Source organism: Hyla sarda, chromosome 1, assembly GCF_029499605.1.
Source record: "Hyla sarda isolate aHylSar1 chromosome 1, aHylSar1.hap1, whole genome shotgun sequence".
In the NCBI taxonomy this organism is placed as follows: Eukaryota; Metazoa; Chordata; class Amphibia; order Anura; family Hylidae; genus Hyla; species Hyla sarda.
The window spans coordinates 305,779,396-305,804,053 of NC_079189.1; the positions used below are offsets into that span (position 1 = coordinate 305,779,396).

General features: G+C 43.4%; 1 protein-coding gene across 2 annotated transcripts in view; it reads left to right on the plus strand.

Annotated features, from left to right (window-relative positions):
• Positions 1-24,658, plus strand: part of NCAN (neurocan) — a 195,868-nt gene that overhangs the window by 70,578 nt on the left and 100,632 nt on the right. For both annotated transcript variants that reach the window (XM_056518203.1, XM_056518204.1), the window contains exons 2-3: positions 6,738-6,796; positions 14,872-15,270. In XM_056518203.1, the coding sequence (XP_056374178.1) occupies positions 6,738-6,796; positions 14,872-15,270 (458 nt within the window). The remainder of the gene's footprint in view (positions 1-6,737; positions 6,797-14,871; positions 15,271-24,658) is intronic.

Consider the following 24,658-nt stretch of genomic DNA (forward strand, 5'->3'; position numbering starts at 1 on the left):
ACCTGTACCGATTAGACCGCAACTTTTTAGTACCATACCCGTGTTTTACGCATGGCGTTATATGGCTTAAGGACTTGATCTGAGAGATCAACTCCCCCCATATACCGATTGTAGTCCAGAATACAATCGGGCTTGAGGACCGGTCCCACGGTACCTCGCACAGGGACAGGGGTGCTGCCGTTCCCATGAATAGTGGTCAGCATAAGGACATCCCTCTTATCCTTATACTTCACCAACAACAGGTTATCATGGGTCAGGGCATGGGACTCACCCTTGGGGATAGGCGTCTTAACAAAATTTAGAGGGAGGCCTCTCTGGTTCTTCCGTACGGTCCCACAAGCGGATGTGGATCTGGCGGAAAGGGATTTGAACAGAGGGATGCTGGTATAAAAGTTATCCACGTACACGTGGAAACCCTTATCCAGCAATGGGTGCACAAGGTCCCAAACGAGTTTCCCGCTAACACCCAGAGTGGGGGAGCAATCTGGGGGTTCAATACGGGAATCCCGTCCCTCATATACTCTAAACCTGCAAGTGTACCCGGAAGTACTCTCACAGAGTTTATAGAGCTTCACGCCATACTGCGCCCGCTTCGAGGGAATATACTGGCGGAAGATGAGTCTCCCCTTAAAACTGATGAGAGACTCATCTACCGAGAGGTCCCTGAGCAGTACGTAGGCCTCAAATTTGGCCCCAAAGTGATCGATGACCTGCCTCACTTTGTAAAGCCGGTCATGGGCAGGATCAACTCGGGGCAGACATGCTGCATTATCTGCATAATGCAGGCATTTCCGAATCGCCTCGTACCGCTTCTGTGTCATCGCCATACTGTAAAGCGGGGTCTGGTAGAGGACGTCCCCGCTCCAGTAATAACGAGCACTTGGTTTTTTGTCCAGGCCCATATGCAGCGCGAGGCCCCAAAATGTCCTCATTTCCGCTGCATCAATGGCGCGCCATTCTTTCGACCTGGCCAAAAAGGAATCGGGGTGGTGAGCAATGAACTGCTGGGCATACAAGTTCGCTTGCTCCACCATGTGATTGACCAGGCTGTCACTGAAAAAAAACTTTAAAAAGTCCAGATCAGTGAAGCCAGCCGTATCAATCCGGATTCCTGAGTCGCCAACAAACTCAGGAATCCGTGGCTGATAACCCTCTGGGGGGCTCCGGTGCACTTGTTTGGGGGCCGGACTCCTATTACGAGCGGCATTGCGACTCGTAATAGTGTCAGCCACTGGGTCACTCTCATGGAGGGTGCGTGGCGTCTCCGCCGCCGTACAGGGGACTCACTACTAGATGATGAGGAGGGCGAGGAAAAACACAAAAAAGTTGGATCTTCCTCGTCCTCACTGGCATATGCAGTCGGAGGCTAAAAAAAAAAAATTTTTAACTTTTTTTTTACTTTTATTTCACTTTTTAACTGATTTACTCCTACCTGTCCCTGCAATCAGCTCTCCCTATTCTACGGCTCCTGAGGGGGCTCCAGAGCTCTGAGGGGGGATCCACGGCTTCTTCTCACTGCTGCACCCGCTGACTGAACGAAGAGAGCGGGTGCAGCAGCAGGAAGGGACCATTAACCCCTCCTCTGCTGCTCTGCTATTGGCTGGCGATCGCCAGCCAATAGCAGCGTTGCTGGGGCGGTGACAGTGTTGTCACCGCTCCCCAGCAACGGCAGGTGATAGGCGGTGTACTGTACACCGCCGATCACCATTTATTTCCAGGTCATCGGGTCACAAGCGACCCGAATGACCCGAATCGCCGAAGATCGCTTCCGTGATTTCGCAAGCGATCTCCGGCGATCGCCAACATGCAGGGCTCCCGGGACCCCCTCGGCATTTGCACGGCATGCCTGCTGAAGGATATCAGCAGACATGCCGTTCCGATATCTGCCCGAAGCGCGGCAGGGACCGGAAAACGCCAGGATGTACGGGGACGTCCTGGGTCCTTAAAGCCCAGGGTGCGGGGACGTCCACGTATGTCCTGCGTCCTTAAGGGGTTAATATCGTGGGGTACAGTTAACCTAGGTTCTCCCAATATGTGTGGCTTCCACATTAGGGCCTCTATCATAGCCATGATTTGTTATTTTGTGGATATGTGCCTTAGGTTGGGAAGAAGAATTAGGCTTGTTAGATTCTACTGGCCTATCCTTATATTGGTAGATAAATTGCCCCCAGAGGAGTGTGGCAGCAGCTCCCCTTTGAGTAGACATGCATGTGTGGTAGAGGGTGTGATGCAGGGCAGATGGACTTACCCTAGGGGCAGATGGCATTATCCCCTTGTATTCGTGACGCCAGGGCGTAGTTTATCCTCAATACCACCCGAAGGTATACCGCTGGATCCTGGGCTAGGCACGGGGGCAATAATTACTCTGATGCCAAGTTACAGACAAAGGTACCTTTACTGAGTGACATATGGAACAGTCTATACAGCTTAGCCAAGCCCACAGAGGTGACCAGTGAATTCAGAGACCTCAGGGCTTGCTGGGACTTGTAGTGGACTGGGACAATATTGATGCAGGCCACGCTGACTGAAGACAGATGACTTTGACTTGACTGTCTTGAATGGACTGACTATACCCCAATTGTAGCTTACTTGAAGACTTGTGGCTGCTGGACAGACTTGAGGTCTCCTATGGACTCCAGACACACTTTTAGGACTTGACTTGGCTAGACCTCAGCAAAGACTCAGAGCTGAGCTCAAAGAGAAAAGAGAGTGAAGAGACTCCTCCCAGGGCTTATATAGGGGAGACTCTGGTGGGGTCCCATAGGTCACCCTTAGGTCACAGGGTCACTGACACCTCACAGGGTTAAACTCACATGACAACAGGTTAACCACATGACGAATATTCTTAAAGGTACTACACGCTTATATACAATACATAGCATAAAACCAATTGTACAGAGGGAACAGGTGAAGGGGCCCAGGGGACACTGCAGGGAGGCTGCCTGACAGGGCAGCAAGGGTACAGGGGTACAACTCCTGTACTGGGCCACCGAACATGTTTATCTATAAATCTTGCTGGAATAAGGCGAATCATCATAACATATAATAAAAGAGAAAGATATATACTGTATGTGTATAGTGTACTGTGAATTATGAAGGTATTGCAGTATGAATGGATTCAGAAAATTTCTGAGCTTTCTGCATAGGTCCTTAGGATATTGTCCTGCCTAGCTTATTTAGAGAGAATGCGGGTATATGTTCTAATGCCAGACTTAAACGGAGCTAATTAGTAACAATACCTTTATAAATACTGTAATGCCATTATATCCATGCCCTCCTACCGTTTTCTGCATTGGCCACACACAGTCTTTTTCCATAGCTCAGACAGCTGCTTGTGCACAGAATACTGTGATCTGTCTCTACACAATGCATACATTTCCAAGAACTTAAGTCCTGTTTCCTATTTCTTTCAAGTGTTTTTTTCCTATAGATTTTTTTATGTATGTTTATCACTTTGTGTTCTTTGCTTACATAGTCAGTGTCACAACTGTATGTATACTGCCATGCAGCGCTCTTTGACTATGCTATTACAAATATATGAATGACATGGTAGAGGTAAAGAGAATCTGTTAGCTGTATCTACAGCCAAGAGCTACAGATACAATTAAATAGGTGTCTGACAGGCTGTTTACTCCTGGCTGTAAACCCAATACACTGGGTTATAGTGCGGGTGAACTTACATAATAGGTGACTTATATAATTCTGTCGGGTGGATTCAAAGTTATCCCTTCCAATATCCATATTGCTATAGCACTGCTGTGCACAATGGAGGCAGGGAGCAGGCTTGCTGAGCTCCCCTGCCTCCTCTATAGACAGCCCTATGCCCGCCTATCTGATGAATATTTAAACTTCTTCAATCTTGCATCCTTGTCATGTGTGAGTGTGTGGGAGCCTGAGGCACGGGAGAGTGACATGAGAGGCTGAGGCATATGAGAATAGTGTGAGAACCTGTGGGCACGATAGAGTGAAAACATTTGAATACTCATGAAATGCGTGGGCATAACACTGTGTATAGAGGAGGCAGGGGAGCTCAGCAGTGCTCAGCGCTATTTGGAGGGATAACTTTTAAACCACCAGACGGAATCATGTAAGTGACCCATCGTTGTTATGCTGTTCATTTGCAATAATAACCCCAGCTTGTTAGTTTCCCTTTAAGTTATAAAAACAAACTGTACTTTCTTTATAGCTGATATTGGTTGCCATACATAAAAAAAACACGTTTTAAGCCTCAATTAGGTGTCAGGTAGGAGGAGCAGAGCTGCTAGAGTGCCATAGCCTTGCATAATTGTTCCTTGTCCTCACATCCCTTATTTAATGTACAGGTTTCTGTAGGTCAGTCTAAGAGGTGCTGGGAGGTGAGTGAGGAGGAAGAGTGTGCCTGGCTGTGGCACTTAAGCAGCTTGTCTCCGCCTTCATGGCACTTGTCTGATGAACTAAAAGGAGATTTTATAAGATTTGCAAGTGCCATCAGCTCCAGGAAAGGTATTTTTCTTTTATACCCTATTAGTTATACAACCATGTCTGCAGCCAATAGCAGCAAATGCCACTGACAGATTCCCTTTAAATGAATTGTTATGAGTTCAGTGCACTCATAATTCATCTCATGTACAGGAAACATTGATGTTTGCTATCAAGCTACTTATATAATCTCAGCAACATTATTTTCCTTGGGGCACTTTACTTCTGTGTTCACCGAGAAGATAGGTGGACAGACATGAGTGGCATATGAATTAGCATTGTTACATAAAATTACATTCCATAATATTGCAGAGGCTCTGTGGAAAGCTGGTTGACAACCCCAGTGGGTGATGTAATGGCTGGTATTAGTGGTTGTCACTCGTGTAGGTGACCAAGATAAGTCAGAGCTGAGTAGAAACTGAAAAGGCTTCACATAGGAGGATGAGACATCAGCTTTTTATTTTATTTTAGAGAAGTATGTTGTGTAGAGGTAGATTTTAAGAGCTACATATACTGTAGAGTACATATCCTCTCTTATATCGCAGTGAGGTCCTGGACTGCAGAAGAAGCTGTCACTTTCCTAATAAATGCTGGTAATAGTAGTTGGGTATAAGCACTGTATATATGAGTATAAAATGGTTTCAGAAAGAAAGACACATTTAAGGAAGATGACTCACCTCTTTTCAGTGGAAATCATTAATATCTTTACTGGGCTACAGCAAACACAAGAGAAAGATGAAAGAAGAATTTTTAACACAGACGTTACATAGTTTGTTTTACAACTTCGCAGATTGGAAACCTTCCCTTGTCACATAAAAGTCACCCCCTCATTCTCTTTGTCAAGTCCCTCGGCTGCATTACAGTAATTGTTCAATGTAGCCAAGGGACGCAATAAAACAGCATGTACCTGGTCTAAGAGGTCCTACAGCCATTACTCCATTGATTTGGCAGTTCTCCTGTCTATGGCTGCATTTCAATGTATGGTACTTTGTACCAAATGAATGCAACCCATTTAAGCCTTTTTTTTTGTATTAATACGTTGTACCACTTTGCCATTGTATACTGTGAATAGTAACTGACCTTTGGGTTGTAATAAACTCAACATTCTAATCTACAACCTTTCTTGAGTTCTAAAAGGACCTTTTTTGTTATACAGTATCTGCCAACTGAGATTCTATAGTGATACACCCAACACATCTAGCGAATCTACTTAAAAATAATGGATATTAATAGGCATTTTTAGCAGATCTTTCCCTCCTTTTATATTTCTTTTCAGAAATATAAACCATGAAAATGTTCCTTTGTTGCTTAGGGCACAACTACTATAATTATCAGCAGTCACTTATAGGAACACTTCAGAAAAAAGTGCTATACTGTGTAATACCTAGGCTGAGGCCTGATAGGATAATACTTGAATTTTATCTTTAGGTTCTTTGAGTAACCAGGTCACCCCTTTAGACTTATTTAAAAAATATAGCAGATTTTTTTTTTTTATAGAAATGGCACCACTTTTATCCCCAGGTTGTGTGGTATTGAAGCCCAGCTTCCTTGAAATGAATGAAGTGAAGTTGTAATACTATACACAACCTGAGGACAGGTGTGGTGCTGTCTTTGGAAGAAAGCAGCTACCATTTATAATACAGTTTTTCTTTAATGCTTCCTTTACACAAATCACACTAGACTGAACCTTTGATGTCCATAAACTCCTCAGGGATAATATTGAGGTAGAGGTACTTAGACAGTGCAAACTTAGACAAGACAGTTTAAGAACAGAGCTGATTTATCCAAGTGGGTCATGCGGCACTGGTGCCAGTAATAGTATTACCCCACTGCAAGTTTTCTTGCAGATTTTAAGTTGGATACAATAGCTTACAGTCTGAATTGAAGCAGAAAACTTTTTGTTGCAGCAACACAGCTATTATTTTATAACAATACCCATTGATTAAAGTTGCTATAGACAAGAAAAAGGTAACAATCCCTGCCTCGCTGCTCCATGACCCATACTACAATATGGGGTATTTGATCACTTTCACATGTTGTATATTCTATTGTATTATAATACATGTTCTATAATTTGTACGGTGTACAATGTAACCTTTAACTAGTTATATAACAACCTATTCAATGGTTCTGTATGAATAACAGGTTAAAAAATTGATTTTCAACTTTTTTTTTTTTTACAATCTTATGAACTCTCAATTTTCAGTTGTAACAGATTGTACAAAATGTTAAGTAAATTGTACTCATAACAAATAAAACTACTTTTTCTTTTATTTTAGGCTTTTAGCATTGGGACTATGGCTTCTTCATCTAGGCAGTACATACACAAGTGCTGCAGGTAAGGCTTGACCTATTTGTCTTATTAGGTTGTGTTTGTGTAGCATTTCTCGTTTACATTGAAAGCTCCCAGCACGTATTTCGTACATAGGTACATAGGCCCTCATTTGTCCAACGGAAACCAAAAGAACTACTGTAGACCACCCCAGAAAATGGACAACATAGGCCAATGCTGTACAGTGAAGTCTTCTGTAAGAGATACTGTATATATATGTCAAGGAATACACCTAATGTAAATGTCTGATGGAAGGAATTGATGTGAACAGAGTCTTGCAGTCCATATTTTACATCCATTGTGGGATTTGAAGATTCAGAGTAATAAAAAAAAAGTTCAGGATATCTTTGGAGGTCTTAACGCACCAACCTCTACCAATGTAATCTTATACATCACTGTTATTACCAAGTCACAATGTAAATAAAGGTAAAATACCCAGTAAAGCTGTAAACATAGCATTTTATTAAATATGTTTGGCTACAGGGAGGTAACTTATATATACATTTTAACAGCTAAAATCTATAAAACATTTATTCTGAAATAACTGCATGTGAAGTTTAGCAAATGAATTCAGATTCAGTCTTATAAGATTTGTTATATGAATCTCAATTAATTCTATTAAATAAAGATTTCAGTTTTAATGTCAATTTAGTATGCTCTAAGAGCCTAAAGTATCAAGTCAGTTCATGTTACTTCCTTATCTGGTTGAAATACGTGAGTTGTAAAAAAAATAAAATAAAATAAAAAAAGGTAACATTTGAAAACATTACATCCATTTTGGGAAACATTATTTCAATATTTCTCATAGCAACCAAGCCTTAGTCACATTAAGAAAATTAGGGGATATTAAGAGATGACTGAATTAGTTATAATATATAGCTAAAATACTGAATAATTCTTCCCAAAATGCTAATGACCATATATTGTTAATTTAGCATTAATTATGCTGCCATAGTCGCATCATCGGGAGCAGAGATAAGAGCCTTTTCTACATGTAGTCAGGGATTGAGCCAAGGATCACAGCCAGGAGTACAACAGGTTTCAGATGAATGAGCCAATAGATAAGACAGATACAGTATCCCGAAACAAGGCCAAGATGAGAGTTCAGATCAGTAGATAGGAATGATAGGGCAGAGATAGAAAACCAGGCCATGGTATAAACCCCAATCAATAGGCGACAATTGGAGACTGGTGTCCCGGATGCCATCTGAGGGCCTGGCAACATCAGCAGGCACTGGATGCTCGGCAACATAATGCTGCAGATTCTGGAATTGGACGAAGTGAGTAACACAGTATAAATGTTCTTCCTGGTGTAACTTTTTCATAAATGTAGAATAATACCAACATTTCTGTAAACAAATAAGACATAATAATCCCTAAACTTTTAGTTATATCTCTAACTTCCAGTTTACTAATAAATTACAAATTTTACCTTTCAGTTGGAAATAATCCTTAGATTTCTACTATATGTGCCTAAAGCATTACCAATTATTATTACTGATCCTGAAATGATATCTGTATGTATGGCCACTGTTTGGCTACACTGCGATAAATTATAACGTTTCAATATGTCCAAAATACTATTTAAACTTGAACCTTTGAGCCTAGAACATTTTACATTTTAGTATCTCATATTCAACCATTGTAAGTTAGTGTATATGTCCTTAAAGGGGTACTCCGGTGCTTACACATCTTATCCCCTATCCAAAGGATAGGGGATAAGATGCCTGATCGCGGGAGTCCCGCAGCTGGGGACGCCCGTGATCATGCATGCGCATTGCGCAAACACGCGCACTTAGGCTTGCATTGAGGGGTGGAGCTTGATGTCACACGGGGCGGAGGCGTGACATCACACGCCGCTGGCCCTGCGGTCGACCGTAATCAGACCCGGAGCGAACACGCTCCGGGGACTGATTACAAACGGGGTGCCGCGTGCATGATCACGGGCGTCCCCAGTGGCGGGACTCCCGCGATCAGGCATCTTATCCCCTATCCTTTGGATAGGGAATAAGATGTGTAAGCACCGGAGTACCTTTTTATAATGATAACATATCAATATTTTACTTTATGAATGAACCATTGGAACCTATCAATGTTGAAATCAAAGCTCAGCCTTAGAGAGTTATTGTTGAATAATGTATGTATTGTTATGTAAATGCAGTTTTGGGATTGGTAATACTTAAAGGGGTACTCCGCTGGTTATACAGTTTTGCGATTATATAGGCTCTAGTATACTTTTTGTATGTTCCCTGGAGTTTGGTTTCTGTATTCTATTGTGTTGTGTTGCAATCTTACCTTTTTGGTATGATCGGAAGTTCTGTAGTTTAATTGCGATCCTTTTGCTGGCGACCACTGGTTTGCTGGGTCCGGCAGCCATGTTGTGTGCGTGACGTGTTCTTCCTGGATGTAGACGTCTTTTTGTTACGGTCTTCCCCCCCCCCTCCACCCATGGACAAGAATGGAGGGGGTGTGGTGTTACGTCACAACCACGGCCGTCAAAACCCAGCATTCTTCACAAAAATGTTTAGATCGCTGGGGTGCCCGTCTGGAGATTGGGGGGATCCCAGCAGCTGGACCCCCTGAGATCAGACATCGAATCCTGTATCCTTTGGATAGGGGATAAGATATTCAATGATGGAGTACCCCTTTAAAGGGGTACTCTGCCCCTAGACATCTTATCCCCTATCCAAAGGATAGGGGATAAGATGTCAGATCGCCGGGGTCCTGATGCTGGGGACCCCCGGGATCTCTGCTGCGGCACCCCGCTATCATTACTGCACAGAGCAGATTTGCTCCGTGTGTAATGACCAGCGATACAGGGGCCGTGACGTCACGAGGGGCGGAACCGTGATGTCATGGCCCCCCCCTTAATGCAAGTCTATGGGAGGGGGCGTGATGAGGAGGCGGAGCCGTGACTTAACGATGCTCCGGCCCCTGTATTGCCCGTCATTACGCACGGTGCGAGTCTGCTCTGTGCAGTAATGATAGCGGGGTGCTGCAGCCGAGATCCCGGGGGTCCCCAGTAGCTGGACCCCGGCGATCTGACATCTTATCCCCTATCCTTTGGATAGAGGATAAGATGTTTAGGGGCGGAGTATCCTTTAAGGCTAGGTTTACACACAGGTTTTTTACTGTCTTTTTTTTTGTAAACTGCCACTGTAGTTTTTTAGCCAAAGTCAGAAGTGGATCCAGTAGGAAGGATAAGTCCTTTCTTTATAGTTCCCTTCTGATTTTGACTCAAAAACTGCATTCTAAATGTACATTCGGAATTTTCAATTGCAGAGTTTGGCAGTCACATAACTTACTATAATGGGAAAACAGGCCAGAGTTCATTGGGAGGCCCACATAACACATATTATAGTCAAACGTGTCTGCAGTAGACAGCCCCTTTAAATAACAAACATAATGGGACAGATTTAGCCTAAACGGAGACTAGGTAGTCTTAAGGTGCACCAGATTTATGTCTCATGCTGTATGATACATTTAGTGCATCTTGTTAGATATGTTGTACACTTTTGCCTGACTGTACACCAATTTGTTAGCCCTTCTTTGTACTAAAATTTTTCAATTTTGGCATGCCCCTTTCTGCACCCTTCTTATAAGTCAAGCCCCTTTTGGGGGTGAGGTACAATAAATGTCTGAAAACATAGATGTGATGCAAGGCAAGTACTCTAATTTTTTTTTTCCGCAAATTGAGCCAAATTAGTGGTACATTAAGTTTGGTAAATTTCTCCACTATATATTTTGAAGCACATTATAATATATTCATATTGTAATCAGATCCTTAATCCTGCTGTCTGAGACATCTGCTGAGCTTTACCTCTTTATAGGAAGTCTTTGTAGGTATCTGGAAAGAGCCATTGTGTGCTGATTATAGCCAGATAGGAGTGAGTTAATCTGTACATGACACCAGTCAGTACTTGGCAATGGTATGACAAGTGCAGATCCCATGCACAGATTGTAATTACCAGCTGCAGAGAAGCTGATCATCAGCTGCACAGTTTGGGAAACAGCCTCATCAGGGGCGCAAATAAATCTATCTTGGAAAATCATTGGTAATTGCTGTGAAAAGAAAATATATTTTAACCCATTGCGACCTGCCTATTTCGGTCCCTATGGGTGCAGATTCACGATCTTCGCAGGTCCCTTTACAGCTCCTGTTTTACCTACTTCTGGTCCTTCATTGCTCCTGTCTTCTGGCTGCTTCTGAAATCCGAGCTCAGAGCCGGACCTATCTTGGCAACTGATTGGCTGAGCAGGCAGGTCCTGCTCCAAACACTCTTTTTGGAAGTAGGCAGAACACATGAGCAGCGGAGGATAGATGAAACTAGAGCTGCAGCGGGACCTGCAAAAACTTTTTTCTTCAGCCCCATCACTATATCAGTTATTTAAAAATGCCAGACTACCCGTTAAATGACAATCTTTTGAGTGATTGCAACCACCACTATGGGAGCTTACAAGTTTACTGCATACTGTTTATATACATGTAGATCTACTAAAAAATATAAAAAATTTAAAAGCCTTTCATTTTCCTCGTTAACTCTCAGTAAGTAAATTAGATAATATATGAAAATGTGTTTATCTGAGCAACCTGACCAGTAAAGGTTATGAAGTACCATTAAAGTGTACCTCTAATGCCAGCACTGTGCACAAAGTTATGTTTCTAAGTCACTTTGATTTTAAATTTGGCCCCAGAATAGCTTTGTGAGTGCCTTTTCTCCTTGCCTGCATAATGTGATAGAGCGTCCTCTCTATAGCACCCTCTCTTCAGTGCAAGACCCAGCACCGTATAACCACATTACACTGGGTCTCACACTAGAGATGGGTGCTATGGAGCTGAAGCGGGAAGCTCTGTCTCATAATGCATAGTGTTATGCCTTTAGTGTTAATGGACTATCCTTAGTATAGGTCATCCATGTTTGATCGATGAGGTTTCTGGATGCCCTTTAGGATCAGTAGTTGAATAGGAGTAAACAGGCAAAGAAGCATTACCAGACTGGTTTGCCTGTTCATGCCTGTGTGAACAATGAAATAGACCATTTATTTTCCTGATCGGTAGGGTTCCAGAGACAGGACTCCCTTGGATAAGTAGTTGATATCCTATATGCTATAAAAATAGTTAATCATTGTTAAAGGGAACTCCACCCAGAGACATCTTATCCTCTATCCAAAGGATAGGGGATAAGATGTCTGATCGCGGGGTCCCACTGCTGGGGACCCCCACGATCTTCCTGCTGCACCCGGTGTTTGTTTAGAGCGTCGGGTGCAGTATCGGAGGTTTGTGACATCACAGGCACGACCCCTCAATGCAAGTCTATGGGAGGGGGCGTGACATGAAGTCACGAGCCTCTGCCCCACATCGCCAGTCATCCGGCACGGAGTGAAGTTCGCACTGTGCACCGGATGTCTGGGGTGCCGCAGCTGAGATCGTGGGGTGTCCCCAGAGGCGGGACCCCTGCGATCAGACATCTTATTCCCGATCCCTTAAATAGGGGATAAGATGTCTAGGGGCGGAGTACCCCTTTAATGTCCTTGAGACCTCTGTAAACTTAAATAATGCATTTCTTATTAACCATAATTGATATACAATATTCTGAAATTTTTCTTCTTGCTTTGCTATTTTGTCAGTGGTGCTTTATACAAACTGAATGATGTGGCTAAGGGGTTTTTGTCATGCACACTGCACTCTTTCGGGGGGAAATTAAATAATCACAAAGTCTAGGTCATCTGAAGCTGTTAGACGCACTACAGGCGGAATGTTCTGCCTCTTTACAGCTTGCCTTTTGTCATGAATGTTAATTGATGCAGAATAATTTGCTATATGTGCGGTCTATCTCATGAGGACTGCACATAATGATGCCACAGCACAGGAACAAAAAATATATGCTGTGATATGGATAGGAAATATAACGTAAACCAAAGGGATATATGAAAAAGCATGCAACAGAATGAAGGCAAGATAGCAGAAAGGTTTTCAGAAAGGTTTCAACGGTTTTCTACGGTTCTTTCTTTAAGAATGAGCCTCGGGCAACACCATGATACTTTGCTTGGGACCTTAAGTATATTCATAGCCTGGAACAATAGCCAGGCCTAGAATGGTGACACCCTGAACAAAGGCAATGCTCAATACAGATATATGGCTGTGCCGAGCCTCTATCCTCGCTCTAGTCTTCAGGGCACAGCTGGCTCTGATTATTCTTATCTCCGGCAGGCGGCATAATAAATCCTTGTAGGATGGATCCCTCCTCTGACAGTACTTAAATTGGTTCTAATCTTAGTTGTGATCAGGAGCAGCCTGCATAAGTTAGCACTGCATTTCACACTGTAGACCTGACATTGCTCGCTCCATGTAGACCTCTTGGGCCTATGCCTCAGAGTATAAATGACATCTATGGGAACAGGAGCTTCTCAATACAGTACTCCTAGCCTCTAGGGTAAATAAATCATGGAGGAAGCTACTGGCAGCTCTAGTGAATGTCCATTTTCTGAAATAATGTCTATTCACATAGCATGACAACACTTTTAGTCCATCTATTGATATTACCCTGAGGGCACTGCAGACCTCCAAAATGGGTTGTGGAGTGTAATAAAAGACACTTTGTCAAGTCATTGTCTATGTTAGAAATTAGCACAGTGCTCTTCGATCTTCTCCGGCTTCCAATATTAGTTCAATTGACTATGCAGCTTTGATGGGGATAAAATGGGAAGAAAACTAAGATAAGACATTTTCGTTTAAAGGACCGGTGCACAATAAGAGCATATGCACATAACAGATAGATCTCAAGCTCAAATTCCCTTGTATTAGCCACATAGCCTTAAACTTGCAATATTGTTCCAATGGACATCATGAGTAAGCACTATACTTGTAAGGGCAAAATGTGGCCACTGGTGATATCAGCCAATAACAAAAACCTTAATCCTCCTCTTTCTTGTAGTTTTTGTTTTTCACTTATTTACTTGATGCAGATCTAACTATGCATATTTACTTACTTAGGTACAACTAAATAATGTGCAACAACTTACATTCTGATATCTATAAATACCTCATATAGTGATCCGTCAACTGACAATGGCCTCAGGCTACAAAATTTGTAACATACAATAGTCTTTCATAGACTATTGTAACTTGAAACTATACTTAACATACTGTGCAATACTACAGATAGCCTGATCTGCAACAAATGTGAATAAGTACATGATCCGACCAATCAGAGCGGGCATTTCAATGTGCATTTACTGACTGGTTGTCTACTATTGCCACTTTACAGTGCAGTGCAGAACTATAGGTTCTGTATTGCCCTTCACCTGTGCTAAAATGAGCTGCTCCCTCGGCTCATTTGGGCACCATGTAAGGGTTGCTCCATTGTGTTTTTGTGGTAAACTGTGTGCTTAACAGGACATTGAAAAAGCAAAAAGCATTGGCCTGTTATATGTATATATATATATATATATATATATATATATATATATATATATGTATATGTGTATATATATATATATATATATATATATATATATATATATATATATGTACATTGTAGTTTCCAGCAACTATTTTTGATCTTTATATAATATTTTAATGTAAGGGCTTATAAGTAGTTATGTGGTGACTCTCCTTTAAAGGGATAATCCAGTAATAAAACAACAATGCTAGTTTCTTCCTAAAACAGCACCACCCCTGTCCTCAGGTTGTGTGTGGTATTACAACTTTGCTCTATTCACCTCGATGGAACTGAGCTGCAATACCATACACAACCAGAGGGCAGGTATGGTGCTGTTTTGTAAACAAATCTGTTCTAATTCTAAATAACCTAAATAATTGAAATTGACATTCTGAGTTCTTCTGAACCAATTACAAGTTTGTTATAGAGTTTGAGTCTCAAGGTACAATATTTATAACATACAATGGTCGTCCTGGAACCAATTATTATTGTAACTTAGATCAATTTCATGTATTATATCACTCATGTTCATGTTTATAAATGTTGTTACATTTAATAAAAAGAACACTGAAAGACAGAAAGAACCTCTTAATTTTTAGAAGGGTATGTTTTAACATTTCTTTTTTGTTTTATATCCAGGTATTGAGGAAAGTGATCAGCCTCTACATATCCACAGACATCAACATGGCCTTGTACAATGTGGTTTGGCCCAGTCTGTGGCCCTCCTTTGTTTTTTCTCTCTACCATCTACTCAATCTGTGCAAGCAAATAATGTTGTCTTAGATGCACCACGCATTAAATGGAGTAAAATTCAGCCTGGGCCAGGCAAGGAGACATCTGTTCTAGTGGCACAAGAGAATGTGGTAAAAATATCTCGAGGTTATGAAGGGAGAGTGTCTCTGCCAGGATATGCCCACAACCGACGCAATGCCACCTTGGTTCTGTCCAATGCTCGTGCCAGTGACTCAGGTGTATACCGTTGTGAAATTGTCCTGGGAATTGAAGATGAGCAGGACACTGTGCCCCTTGAAGTAACTGGTAGGTGCTTTATACTATATGGACATTGAGCTTACAATATAACTGTCTGTGTTTCTTTTGTAGTCAAATAAATCACTCTGATCCTTCTTCCATCTGACAGTTCTGCTGTCTTTAACAAACTTCAGAATTTATTCCTTCCTTCCTTCCTTTCCTCTTTCCTTTGTTCCCTGGTTTCTCCCTCTCTTCCTGCCTTCATTCCTTCCTTCCTTCCTCCCTCCCTCTCTTCCTTCTTTCCTACCTCTTTTACATCCTCTCTTACACCCTCTCTTCCTTCTTTCCTCCCTCTTTTCCTTCCTTCCCCCCTCCCTCCCTCTCTTCCTTCTTTCCTACCTCTTTTACATCCTCTCTCATTCCCTCTCTTCCTTCTTTCCTTCCTCTTTTCCTTCCTTCCTCCCTCTCTTCCTTCCTTCTAGCTATAGCTATAGACATCTATACAGTGTGTTCTACATTGCTTTCAATGACTAGCTTTTCTGGCAATGGAAATTCTTTATGATTAATATTGCTTGAATTCACAATTTATGACATTTTTATTACACTACTGCTTACGATTAGATCCCAATTAGATCCTTTAGGCATTTCCTCAACATTCATCTAGCATGTTATAGTCATATAACTAGTGTGAATATTCAAAATGCAAATTTTATTCGTGAATATCGTATATTCGTGAATATAGCACTATATATTCGCAATTACGAATATTCGTTTTTTGTTTTTTTTTTCATTTTTTCACAGTACACAGTACAGTGATCATCCCTCTCTGCTTCCAGCTTGTGTGGTGTAAACAAGGCTCTAATACTACTGTGTGAGACTGGCGTACGAATTTGCGTACATGCGAAAATTTGCAAATGCTTATTTTCACATATGCGAATTTTCGTGTATGTGAAAATAAAATGTGAATATTATGAATATGCGAATTTAGCGAATATATGACGAATATTAGTCCATATATACGCAAAATATCGCAAATTCAAATATGGCCGATGCCGCTCAACACTAATATTCACTCATTATTGACTGTTTAATGTATTTTGTGACTAATGCCCTTTTCTTACACACATGCAGTCCTAACACATCAGTCTCTTTGTAGTTCACATACACTGGCGCAAGGCTTTTCCTATGCCCTTTCTACCTCTGCCATATTCATCCTTCTGTCCCTGCCAATTGACTTTTTATTGGCAGCTCCTCTTTATCCTCATGCATACTTTTCTTTTTGATCTTCCTCTGATTTACATCATTCATTCTTGCATTTTCTTTACAGTCACATACACTCCCCATTATCCATTGTTGCTATCAATCTGTTTCACATTCACCTCTATTCATGTACCATCTAACTGTCTCCTTCATTCTTCATGTGAGTTCTGGTGCCTCTGCTTCGCTATTCTCTTATTGTCATTTTGTATAGCTCTCCTATTTACTTGCATCTCAGCAAACAGCTATTTCCCGTGCCCCTTTCTTTCTAGCTTTCTTTACTCGATATGATCAGAGAGAATTGCATTTAGAGGCTGTTATCCTGAAAGCAGCTGTAACTGCACATTTCTGAATCCTGGCACCTCTACTCCATCTTTTTTTTTCTTTCTTTTTTTTCAGAGCAGCATCCTCTCTCCCATCTGTTCTCACCTCCTCACAGCTTTTTGGCCCCTTCATGGTGTTGGCCCTGTTTTTTGTATTGTCATGCTCCCCCTCTCAATGTCTGCCTGTCTCTCAGCTTGCTTGCTCTTGTAATTAATAGCAATTATGTAAATCTACAGGACAGCTCTGGCCTGCGACGTGCAGTGTTTGCATTAGGCGTCATACCAATGTATTTGAATGTGTACACCACAGTATCATCACTTTACTATTAAGAATATAATATCGCACTTGCTTCTTTAAGTGTCTATTGATGGGACATTTGGCTCCATTATTCTCTGCCGTCTTCAATAGGGATGAGCGAATCGAATCTGACGAATCCGAATTTGTTACGAATCTCAGGAAGAATTTGATTCATAACGAATGCGAATATTGCTGTGATTCGATCACGCGAATCGCTTCATTAAGCTCCGTTTAGTGCAGTCCAGGGTCTGGGCATCTAAAATAGTGGATCCACATGTGAGGACATGGGGCAAGGATTCCTGGGAAGGTGGGAACAAGGGTCGGCAGGATGACCCTGAATTACATGCAGCATGCAGCCTATCAGCAGCCAGCCACCCCTGTGATGTCACAGCCCTATATAATCGGCAGCCATCTTGCGACCAGTCACATCAGCGTTCTATTACAGAGAGAAAGGGACAGACAGCAGTGGGAGTTGTACAGAAAAGCATTTTTACAGCAGCGATTCACCTCCTAGTCACATCAGCGTTCTATTACAGAGAGGGACACAGAGCAGTGTGTTGCACAGAAAAGATTTTTTACAGCAGCAATTCACCTCAAGCCCAAATCCAGCCTAGAAGTACTGATAAGGAAGGGAGTGAGATTGAGAGAGAAAGTGCAATTTTGGGTGTAGTACACAGCGACTGTGTGCTCTAGCACTTGTGTGTACAACAACTGAAAAGCTAATAGTAGCCAGACAGTTAGGGTGAGCAGAGCACTAAAAGCGCATTGTCCTCTATTAGGTGTAACCTGTGCATACATCTAAGTGATGTACCATTTTATTCCTGTTAAGGTCGTAAGGGCCTAGATACTGTGAAAGGCCAGGCAAAAGTGCACACCTGCTGGTGTTGTAGACAAATACTGTTTTAAGCGTACTGGAGCGCATTGTCCTCCCCTCATAAGTGCTTACCACATATGTACATCAAAGTGGTGTACCATTATGTTCCTGTTAAAGTCTTAAGGGCCTAGATACTGTTAAAGGCCAGCCAAAAGTACACACCTGCTGGTGTTGCAGACAAATACTGTTTTAAGCATACTGGAGCGCATTGTCCTCCCCTTGTAAGTGCATACCACCTATGTACATCTAAGTGGTGTACCATTTTGTTCCTGTTAAGGGCCTAGATACTGTGAAAGGCTAGCCAAAAGTACACACCTGCTGGTGTTGTAGACAAATACTGTTTTAAGCGTAGTGGAGCGTATTATACTCCCCTCATATACGCACTAAGTATGTCAGGCAGAGAAGTTCCAGGACGTGCACAGAGGAGTGGCAGAGGCCTAAATTCATCTGGCAGAGGTCGCAGCAGACTAGGGGCGAGTGGCAGCCGGTGTCCCAGCAAGAGGCCTGAGCTCCCAGTATCAGCTAGTGGTAGTGTCTTGACCAGCAACCCATCTGCCGTAATCAATTGGTTAACACGACCGTGTTACTTCATCACAAGTGAGATCTGAAACCCCCAGTCAACAGTCGGTGGGTTCCTCAGACACAATCCTCAGTTGGCATGGCCCGAGAGCAGTCCCTTTCCTCTCATTGCCTCTGTCCTATGCTGTTCCCTCCCCCATAGAAGTATCTTACGCTGTAGCTTCAGCTCTACTATTTAGTGAGGACGATATAGAGTACAGTCAGCAGCTATGGCCCAGCCAAGAATTGGAGGAGACATCCGCTGCTTCCTCCGCTAGGCAAGCAAGTAGTGATGAGGAGAGTGGCGTGGGAGGTGGTGTTGCGAGCGTTCAAGCTCCTTAAGCAGACACTGTTGAGGAACCTGAGGAGGACATCAATGACATGCAGACACAACTCAATGATGATGAAGCCGATCGCACTTGGGAGCTGGGTGCGGAAGAGGCTTCATCATCATCAGGAGAAGAGGGTTGCAGGTTACCCGTGAGGCAGCAGCTGAGCCAGCATGGTTGGCAGTCAGCATGATGGCAGAAGTGGAAAGTCTGGAGCCAAAAGTGCCCAAGGTAGACCACCTGCTTCGCAGCAGCCTACAATCCCGGGAGGTAGTGGATCAGGGGTTCCTGTAGTTGGTGGCAGTAGCAGTACCATCAGTGTGGACTGTTGGTGGCAAAATCAGCTGTTGGTGGTTAAATCAGCGGCAATTTTTCATCAAGCATCTGGAGGATGGTAACTTGGCCACATGCAAGATGTGTCAGCAGAAGGTGAAGTGTGGCCAGGGCCCCGATGTTGGCACCACGGCCCTGCATCAACATATGCAGCGTCACCATAAAGCGGCCTAGGAGAACTCTGGCTCCGATGGGGTGGTCAAGCCTGCTGCATCACCCAGTGGCACGCCGCTCCCTGTTTAAGCCAGCCGAAGCTTCACCTCCTCAGCCAAAGGGAGCTGTGTGTCATACCCCTCTTCTGTCGCTCCAGATGCTCCTGCTCCTCCTACTTTGAGTCAGTCATTTTGCCAGCAATCCATCGGCGAAGCCATGTCCAAGTGAAAACAGTATGCGCCCACTCATCCAACAGCACAGAAGCTGAATGTGCTCCTGTCCAAGTTGCTGGTGCTGCAGTCTCTCCCTTTTCAAGTGGTGGACTCTGCACCTTTGAGAGAACTGATGGCTTGTGCGCCCACATCTCACGGCCGAGCAGAGGTGGAGAGTCACAATCAATAATTTCTTTGCGAAGAAGGCAGTACCAGCCCTGCACAATTTTGTGGAAGAGAAGGTGGGCCAGTCCTTGAGCCTGTCAGTGTGTACCAAAGTGCATGGCAGAGCCAACGAGTGGAGCTGTAACTAAGGTCAGGGACAATACATGTCCTTTACAGCCCACTGGGCAAATGTGGTTCCTGCACAGCCACAACAGCAACTTGGACAGATCATGCTGCTTCCGCCTCCACATCTCAGGCCGTTGGTCCTGTGACAGTGTGCGACTCCGCCTCCTCATCCTCCACCGTGTCCTCAGCCTCCACTGCACGAACAAGTCTCGTGCCCCTCCAGCATACCATGTGTGTAGGGCACGGTGGTGTCACAATGTTCTTCACATGGTTTGCCTTGGCAAACAGAGTCACACATGGAGGAACTGCTAAAAGTTATTCATCAAGAAACCACATCATGGCTCACTCCATGAAAACTGGAAATGGGAACCTTGGTGACCGACAACGGGAAGAACATCTTGTCTGCATTGCGACAAGGAAGCCTGAGACATTCACCCTGCATGGCACGTGTTCAATCTGGTTGTCAAGCGGTTCCTGAAGTGTTCCCCCCATGTGTAAGACATCCTAACAGTGGGAAAGAAACTTTTCATGCACTTCAGCCACTCGTACACCGCAAAGCGCACCCTCCTTGAGCTGCAGTGTCAGAACGGTATCCCCCAACATAATCTGATTTGCAACGTTGCCACCCGTTGGAATTCCACCCTCCACATGTTGGACCGACCATACGAACAGAGAAAAGCCATCACCAATTTCTTGAGAATCCAAGCAGATAGGGGGACTCCCCTTTGTAACTTCAATGTCAACCAGTGGCAGCTCACATGTGACACCTGCCGTTTGCTCAGGCCCTTTGAGGAAGCCACATTATTAGTCAGTCGCCAGGTTTACAGGATGAACAACTTCATTCCACTGCTTCATTTACTACAACACATGTTGGAAATGACGGCTGGTGGCGCCTACATCTCACAGCCACATGAGCCCTGTGGGGGCTGAACTGGAGGAGAAGGAGGAGGGGGAGAGGCACAGTGGAGCACAGTTTCGGTTTCACGAGATGGGCAGTTTTTTGTAGTCATCTGACAGGAGAGGAGGAGCAGGAGCAGCTAGAGGAGCTAGAGGGTTATGAGGAAGGCGAGGCAGAGGACCCACACACACATCGTGGCAGTATGCAGTGGAGATGAAGGCAGTGAGTCCCTCTGAGTCACTTTCACAAATGGCACAATGCACGCTCGCTTGCGTAGTGACCGCCGAATTGTCACAATTCGGCAGCGGGATGACTTCTGGCTCTCCACCTTATTGGACCCTCGCTACCAGCACAAAATGGGGGTCTTTTTTACACCCACTGAGAGGGAGGACAAACTGACCTACTACAGAGACATCCTACATAATCAGGTGGTTGATGTCTATTTGCGCCTTTGTTCATCCTCTCACAGGTCTGACTCGGGGGGCCCTCTGCGCTCACCTTCCACTGCCATGGCTGCTGGGGAGGGGTGGGGTGGCAGGAGCAGTACCAACTCCATCAGCAGCAGCCTGTGTCTACAGTCGCTGATGAGTAGCTTTCTTCACCCACATAGTGAAGCAATTCATCACAGCAGGTAGACCTGGAGCAGGACTTGAACCAGCAGGTGGTGGCATACCTTGATCTGACCATGCCAACACACCTTGAAGATCCGCTGGACTTCTGGGCAGCCAAACTTGATTTGTGGCCACAACTAGCAGAGTTTGCCCTGGAAAAGCTGCCCTGCCCGGCCAGTAGTGTGCCATCAGAGTGGGTGTTTAGTGCAGTGGGGTCCATAATCACCCCAAGGAGAACTCATCTGTCCACAAAAAATGTGGAGAGACTGACCTTTGTGAAGATGAATCAGGCATGGATCAGCCAGGATTTCCACCCACCAGTGCCTGATGCATCAGAGTAGATTGACCATGGTGCCACAACAACACTTCACAAAAATGGATAGTGCTAAACATATTTAAGGTGCTGTTCCCCAGTTACAGACATTCCTCGGCATCAGACCACAAGTAAGTATTGAGGATCTCTTAACTTTTTTAAGGATAAATTTATGTACCCCAATTTTTTTTTAAATCAAACCAACAAACCATGTGCCACCTACACCACCAAGTATTGATGTGATGCAAAGACCTCTAAAAGGTGTAAGGGAACAATGTATGGTCCATTGTAACCGGTGGGGGTAAAAACTTCCCCTGTAAGGCCCTACTCTTGCATTATTAATTCCCTTCTTGACAAGTGTTACTCGCCCTGAAAAGGGCAGCCCCACACAGGAGACTCACCCTATTTCCACCTACAAACACTGCCATTTCACAGGGTTTTTAGGTCGGAATAGGGAGAGGTTCCTGTGTGGGGCTGCCGTTTTTAGGGCAAGTAACTTGCCAAAAAGGGAATTAATAATGCGAGAGTAGGGCCTTACAGGGGAAGTTTTTACCCCCCCCACCTGTTACAGTGAACCATACGCTATTCCCTTCCACCTTTTAGAGGTCTTTGCATCACATCAATACTTGGTGGTGTAGGTGGTGTTTTTTGCACACCTTTCCTTTTGTTTGATTTCCCAAAAATTTTGGGTACATATATTTTATCCTAAGAATATTATTAAAAGTAAAGTTTTATGTAATGCATATCCTCAATACTTTCTTGTGCACACTAACACTTTTACAAAAGTGACCGTTTTCTTCTGCCTACCTGCCTCAGCTACTATTCTGATCCTGCCACCTGCCTGATGCCACACATTTGATGCCAAGTTCTCCTTTTTTTCACCCGCCTTCGTCACTGGGTACTGGTTTTGCCACCCACCGCCCCACTATGTCACCGGATCACTTTCAGGACTCCTGATGCTGCTGATGCCACCTCCAGGCTGTCTTATACTGGCATCATATGTTCTTCTCATGCTGCTGCCAGCTCCAGGCTGTCTCATTCTGCTACCAGGCTGTGTCACTGCACTGCCATGTGGTCTACTCATGCTGCTGGCACATTAAATAAAACTTTTTAGGATCATCTATTTGAAATCTTCAATTTAAATGTTCAAAAATATCTTTAACCCCTTAACAACGAAGGACGTAAATGTACGTCCTGGTGAGGTGGTACTTATGTCCTAAGCACAACCGCGGACATCGGAGCGATGCCCGGATCATGCGCGGCAGGTCCCGGCTGTTGATCGCAGCCAGGGACCTGCCCATAATGGCGGACACCCGCGATCCCGCGGATGTCCGCCATTAACCCCTCAGATGCCATGATCAATACAGATCACAGCATCTGCAGCATCGCGGTCACTTAATTGGATAATCGCATCATCCAGCACGGCAGATGGAGGTCCCCTCACCTGCCTCCGCTGCCTTCCGGGAGTCTTCTGCTCTGATCTGCCTTCCCGCAGACCAGAGCAGAAGATGACTGATAACCCTGGTCAGTGCTATGTCCTATACATAGCACTGAACAGGATTAGCAATCAAATGATTGCTATAAATAGTCCCCTATGGGTGACTATTAAAGTGTAAAAATAAAAGTAAATAAAGTTAAAAAATGTGAAAAACCCCCTCCCGCACTAAAAATGTAAATTGTCCCCTTTTCCCTATGTCACCCCCAAAAAGTGTTAAAAAAATTTTTTATATACATATTTGGTATCGCCACATGCCTAAATATCTGAACTATTAAAATAATATGTTAATGATACCTTACATTGAACGGCAGGAACGTTAAAAAAAAGTCCAAAATAGCTGCTTTTTATTATAACATTTTATTCCAAAAAAAATTTATAAAAAATGTATTAAAAGTTTTATATAAGCAAATATGGTATCAATAAAAAGTACAGATCACGGCGCAAAAAATGAGCCCTCATACCGCCGCTTATACAGAAAAATGAAAAAGTTATAGGTCTTCAAAATAGGGGGATTTTAAACGTACTAATTTGGTTAAAAAGTTTGTGATTTTTTTTAAGCGCAACAGTAATAGAAAGGTATGTTATCATGGGTATCATTTTAATTGTATTGACCCAAAGAATAAATAACACGTCATTTTTACTGTAAATTGTACGGCGTGAAAATGAAACCTTCCAAAATTAGCAAAATTGCGGTTTTCTTTTTAATTTCCCCACACAAATAGTATTTGTTTTGTTGCGCCATACATTTTATGGTAAAGTGAGTGATGGCATTACAACGGACAACTGGTCGTGCAAAAAACAAGCCCTCATACTAGTCTGTGGATGAAAATTTAAAAGAGATTTTTTGAAGGCGAGGAGGAAAAATCGAAAACGTAAAAATAAAATTGTCTGCATCCTTAAGGGCCAAATGGGCTGCGTCCTTAAGGGGTTAATCTTTAATCAATTGTGAGGCCATATTGTCTCATCAGGCTGTTTCCACCTCCAGGCAGGGTCATTCAGCCACTATATGGTCTCCTCATGCTGCCGCCACCTCCACACTGTGTCATTCAGCCACTATATGGTCTCCTCCTACTGATGCCACCTCCAGGCTCTGTCATTGTGCCGCTCTACAACAGTGATTCCAATAGTGACGCTTCTAATCTGAATGCCATACTGAATAACAGTATTATTTCACTAATCCAGCACAAACCTAATGCGTGTTACAGCAATTTAAAGTGTTCTACACCCCTATTGAGGCTCTCTGTAGGCCAGAAATAGACGTTTTTAATACAGATTCGCCGCATATAAATTTTTTCGGAAAATTCGGTGAATCGGCCGAATCGAAATTTTCTAAAAATTGCTCATCTCTAATCTTCACAGAATAAATGGACAAGCATTAGGTTATGATATAACTTGAGCTTTACTGGGAAGCGACAATCCATGCTGTTTGATGGCCTCAGCAGCAGTAGATCTAGTGCCATAAACTTGCACTAGAGTGGTTTTTCAGGCGACAGAATTATTGCCTTGATG